Below are 5,780 nucleotides of genomic sequence, written 5' to 3'. Positions count from 1 at the left end.
GCCCGTGCTGCTCTAATGGCACAGCGCTGCCTCTCGACTCCCCTGCTGCACGGCCTGTCCTGCTACCCACACACACGAGTGTGGCCCTCCTCCCCACCGCACGTCTGCTGCACAGACGAGAAAAATAAAAAAAATACACAACATAAAATACAATAATAAAAACAAAAAAATTGTAACTAAGGAACACCCGTTTCCTGTTCAATGGCACAAGGCTCACGACGGCGCGCTGCACCAGTCCATGCATTACCCGCGCGGCGCCACCGGCGCCAGGCCCATGCAATGGAAATGGAGAGGCACTACGTTAGGCCGAGTGGCGGCCGCCACCGCGCCGCCGGCCGCCGCGTCGGGGAGCCGCGGTGAGATACAGGACACGATATACGGCGCGAGCAGCCTACTCTGTCCCGTGCATGTGCGGTTATTCTCCTCCGCTCTATCTCTGTCTCTCTCTCTGTCTCTCTCTCTCTCTCTCTCACACGCTCTCCACCCCTCCCCCTCTCACTCTCTCTTTCTCTACCCTACCGAGCGCGCTGAAGTAGGTGGCCTCCGCCCGCCGACTTTATGACAACTACCCCCCTATAAACATTCCCCCGTATCACCAAGCACACTTTGTCCTTTCTTTCTTATGTAATGAAACGATTAAAGTTCCGAATGAATAAACCCTCGCCTCCTCCAACCCATCAGTTCACTGTTGGGGGAGCAATTAATTGTCTCTCACAAAGCACAGCGCAGTAAAACAGTCAACTGTGCCTTTCTTGTTGAAACTACATGATTTTCAAGAGAGAAACGCAAAATCTTTATGATGTCTCACACTTGGAAACAGAACAATGTGCTTGCGCACGCAGAAAAATAAAATTCAGTTCAGTGCAAATCGGTTTAACAGCACAATTTTACACCCGTGCAAAAAATAATAGCTGGATGTAAAAATATTTAGCTGTAGAGCTAAGTGGCATTAGCTACACATGTAATTAACGGTGTGGTTTACTGGGTGGCTAAAAAATTAACCATCGTACTAAATAAATTAGCCGAGTCTATTTAGTTAATTTTAGCCCCAGTGCTAAAACTAAGCAGAACCATGGTCCATCGTGCACGATTTTTTTTCTGCGTGCGGCCACCACATGTTAAAATAAATGAAAACGCATGGAAAGAATGAAAAGCAATAAGACACACGTTTTACGATACTGTTAACATCAATCGGTAAGATTATTTGCATGGAAATATTTTCACCATTCCAAAACCTTTTGAAAATTGTAAGTTTACAACGTACTGATTAACATACCTTACAACGAACATAAAAGACATAACCTATTCATCAGTATATTTGCGCTAAAATGAGTGTGTTGTAGTGGAGATGGAGTGCAGTGCTTCCCCTGCTCGCCGCGCACACTTGTGTTCCCTAAGAATATGAGGTGGAAGGGGGTGCTTTATGTTGCTTATAAGGCCGGGGCTGCACACATCCATCTCGGACGCGTTGTATCGGAGTGCAGCCGCCAGGGCCGGGCGGGGCGTGGCTGGGCGGGGTCCGCCTGGGGCCCCTCCCTGGAGGGCTCGGGGGATCCGGGCGGGGGCGGCCCCAGACCAGATGGTCCCACACGGAGGCGGCCGCCGTCTGCAACGCAAGCTGTGTAGTGTAGTCGGCTGTGTGTTTGAAGTAAAGGGAGGGGTTTTGCGCGAGGGGCTGGGGGAGGGCAGGAGGGGGGGGGGTGTTCGAGTTTTATGTTGATTGCGTCCCGACCCAGACCCCCTTCCTCCTCGCCACCCGCACCCCTCACTACGCTTCACTTCGTCGCTCGCCGCGCTCCGTACCGGGCAGCAGCAACAGCAGCGGCAACGGCGGCAGCAGCAGCAGCAGCAGCAGCAGCAGCAGCAGCGCCAACGTGGCGCGCGCGCTGTCACTTTAACAAACCGTCAATTTCCCGGGCCGCGAGATAAGAAAAGCTCTGCATTCAATGCCCCCCGCCCGCTCCGCTCTGCTCCGCGACGCTCGGCGGCGCCCACAAGATATATGGCTGCAAAGTCGCGGCCCGGCCGGCCGATAATGCCCAAAGGCCTCTCCCGCCTCTCCGCGCCGCGCCGCGCCAGGGACATATTTCCCCGCAAAATTACGGCGGCGGCGGCGACGGCGACGAGAACTTTCGGCGCGCGCAGAATCACTGCACCTCACGACCCCCCTCCCCTCCTCCTCCTTCTCCTCCTCCTCAGAGAGAGAGCGAGGGAGGGAGGGGGGGAGGAGCGAGAGAGAGAGAGCTGGACAACGACGCCGCCCCCGCTGTAAAAATATTCGCGAGTCGTTGGCGAGATAGAAAGGCGGCGCCTAGGCTTGTTTGCCCGGCCCCTGGGGGGTGTGTTTGGTTTGGTACAAGATTGTAGGAGTAGTGCACCAGCCTCTCCAGCAACCTCTCCCCCCCCCCCTTCTCGATCTCAGTTTGCTCGTCCCAATATGGCGACTGCACGCTGCTGGGTCAATGTCAAACGCGGTTGGCGAAAAGAACCGGTTCTATTTCATTCCACGGAAAGAGGTATATCGAAAACGAAAACAAATTAACAAAAATAATAAAAACTTTGTGATTATGCACTCTGGGCTCACCTTGGTGTAGACGCCGGCGCTGCTCAGCTCGTTCTCGATGACCATGATGATGATGCCGAACATGCCCATGACCAGAGCGTAGTCGCTGATCCTTTTCCGCTTCTCGAACAGCGCCTTCCGCCGCCCCAGACGGTACCCCACGTTGGGCTTGTGCTTGCCGCCGCTCTCTGCACCTGCAAGCGTACAGGGATCAGGACTCGCAGGGGAAGCACGGCCGCACCCTAGGGGCCGCCGCAGCTAAGTAAAAACTCATTTCATTGCAAACAGTTAGCAAATGTCTCTGTACAATGATGTTTTGTGCAAATTTTAAGCGTGATGATTGCGCACTCTATTTTATTCTTTTTAATTTCGGCGCTACAGTGACACTGGACTTTTCTATGAACAAGATTTGTAGAAAAAGTAAAGTGAAAGTTGAGGTAAAGTTACCAGAAATTCCTTATCAAAATTCGTGAACATTGTTTAACGAAATACATTTAAGAAGTTGGTCAAAATTTATTTCGAAAATACCATGCGACCCTATTCTTGTTTGCCGATGTATTGCCGGTCGTGCTAGTCACGTTGGAAGAACCTCCCTCCCCGTCGCTCGAGCGGGCACAGCTGGAGCGGATCCCGGGCGCCAAGGTGATGAGCTTGAATTTCACTCCCGGCCAACCTACACAATTTTCTCGTGTTTGAGCACAAGACGGCGAAAAATTGCCGCTCCTCGTCACTGTCTCCATCGTTTTCCTCTCGCTGTCTGCACCCTCCATCCTTCCCCGTACCACATGTCCGCCCTATATACCCGCCCAGCCCTCTTTCCCCCCCATTTCTTCTCCTCCCCGACTGACCTGTAAGTCCGCTTTTCTTTCTCCAAGCTCTCGTCCGACCCGTCCGCGAGTGAGCCCTCTTACTCCCCCAGTAGTCCGACCGTCTGTAGTCCGTCTGTTTGTCCGCTGCTCGGCGGTGCTCATATCATTCATGGCTCTCCCGACCCCGCGCCTCGAGAGGCTCTCCCCTGCCCGCACTCCAGTGTCCCCCCCCCTCCCCAACAAGCACTCCTCCCACCGCCCCTCATGAGCCACTCGGTGTCCACGGCATCCGTTTGTCCTGCAATATATATGGGGCAATCGAGGCTCCTCACATGCAACAGGCCGATTATCGTTAAAAAAAAAACAACAACTTGACACGCTATGCGTCTCCTACAACCTACAACGTCTACTAAATGTAAACGGGGGGATCGGTCACACTCACCCGTGGAGCCGAGGGAGCCCTGCATCTTGATGAGCCCGCCGCCCAGCGCCCGCTCCTCCGTGTAGCGCGGGTAGTCCGAGTGCACGCCCACCAGTGCCAGCCCCGCCTCCCCCTCGCCCTCCTTCATGGCGCCGGGGATGGACAGTGTAGACACCGGTTTGCGTAGCTGCAAAAAAACGAACAGTACCAAGTCAATACAATGCAATCAATACTCTCTCTTTCCGCCCCTCCTTCATCCTTCACACTGTGAAACATAGTCAAGGTTTACGAGAAAATTTTCATTGATTTGAAATTGCAATTTGCAATTGTACAAGAACGTCGTATCGACTTGATCGACAAGCAAGAATGGGCTGTCGCAAATTTACAGTAAGTTAAAAGCAATTTACACCGTAAAATGTTGTAAATTTACGAGGATTTTCTTCACAGTGCATGGCACCGGGGATGGACAATGCAGACACACCGGTTTTCGTAGCTGCAACGACAACAAACAACTCCAAGTCAATACAATGCAATACTCTCTCTCTCTTTCTGCCAAAGAATACGACAGAGTGCCGCAAGGGCGAAGCTGGCAATCGGCGAAACAACACTCGGGCTGCCAGCCCCGGCCAGCCCTGGCCTGGCAGCAGTGCAGCGTTGACTCAGTGCAGATGAACCGTTGGCAGCGTCGGCACGTCCGTCACGTCGGCCGCGCTGCAGCATCACAAGAGCGGCAGGAAGAGGGGCGGGAGGGGAAGGGGAGAATTCCTGCTGCAAAGGCTCTCCTTCCTGCTCAGAGGTGCGCGCCAGCGCTGGCAAAGCAAGCAGAGTGCAAGCCAAGCTAGCCGGCAGCCAGAGCGTCTCGCCGGCTGGGGATCGCTGCAGTCGATATAATCCGATAACTAATTTGGACTGCTCCAACACCAACAAGGGAGTGGGAGTGGGAGGGGGGGGGGGTCGAGAGCGAAACACGATTACCTCTCCGCTTCTCCGGCGCACGCTCCAGAGAGAGAGAGGGAGAGAGGCACTCCAGGGCGATGGGCGGAGGAGACGAGCGCGCGGGGCGGGGGCTATCCCGAGCGAGCAGGACCCGCGCTCGCCACATCGAGGGCGCGCCGCCAGCACCAGCACAGACGAGGAGGAAAAGAAGTCGTCGTCGGCGCTCCCGGCCCGGCCCTCTAGAGCCCCGCTTCCGCCCGCGCCGGCAGAATAACGAATAACGTTCATATTCATTGCAGCCGCACTAATAGGCGCCCTTTGCATGGGGGGCCCTCGACCCGTCCCCACGCCCGCGCCCCCCCCTCGCCTCCTCTTCACCGCCCCCACACCCGCCCCCCTCGCCTCTTCACCACCCCGAGCGCCAGAGGCCCGCCGGGCCTGGAGCTCTTCAGCGACCTCAACCCTTCTCCCTCCCTCCCTCCTCCTCCTCTCTCATCCCTATACCACTGCTGCCGCTGCGCCATCCCTGTGTAGGATTCCCTTCCCAGACTGATCCCTTGTGGGGCGCACGGGTGGCAGGCCAGGTGGGCGGGGCCGCGTCCCACGCGGGGCGGGGGACCCCCAGAGAGTTATTGCCGAGACAGGCTGAGCCCGAGGGGAGGGGGCTACAAAGAGGCCCATTGCCACTCACACACAAGTTTAGCAAAAATCCATCAAACTGATCGGAAACAAACGCGTGACTGACTACGGGGTGCCCCATTTAAACGTTTGCTAGCGGGTTGCACCCACCAGCATCATGGAGGACGTAAATATAAAACAAACGGTTACTGACTTGTTTGAAAAATGTATCGTTTTCGCATTCCCTAGCTCTGGGTGCTCTCCACGGTTCCCGGACTGGGCGGAGCGCTGCTGCTGCGCCAGGGTATATCGGTCTGTTGTTCTCTCTGAGCTGGCCAGCGAAATCACAAATGCTTCAGTATAAATAATCTCGGCATCCGAATCGCCAAGCAGCGGCGCCGGGGAGAGAGGGTCAGAGAGGAAAGAGAGAGAG

General features: G+C 55.3%; 1 protein-coding gene across 7 annotated transcripts in view; it reads right to left on the bottom strand.

Moving 5' to 3' along the window:
• The window catches only part of LOC113202083 (small conductance calcium-activated potassium channel protein), a 107,373-nt gene that overhangs the window by 25,916 nt on the left and 75,677 nt on the right, over positions 1–5,780 (bottom strand). For 6 of the 7 annotated variants that reach the window (XM_052272509.1, XM_052272508.1, XM_052272512.1 and 3 more), the window contains 2 exons: positions 3,815–3,980; positions 2,585–2,757 (listed from right to left, as the gene is read on the bottom strand). In XM_052272509.1, the coding sequence (XP_052128469.1) occupies positions 2,585–2,757; positions 3,815–3,980 (339 nt within the window). The remainder of the gene's footprint in view (positions 1–2,584; positions 2,758–3,814; positions 3,981–5,780) is intronic. The other variant, XM_052272510.1, reaches the window with a different exon arrangement.

The sequence above is a fragment of the Frankliniella occidentalis genome, unplaced genomic scaffold (genome assembly GCF_000697945.3).
Source record: "Frankliniella occidentalis isolate FOCC.00 unplaced genomic scaffold, Focc_3.1 Scaffold209, whole genome shotgun sequence".
NCBI lineage: Eukaryota > Metazoa > Arthropoda > Insecta > Thysanoptera > Thripidae > Frankliniella > Frankliniella occidentalis.
This window is presented reverse-complemented; position numbering and strand designations above follow the sequence as displayed.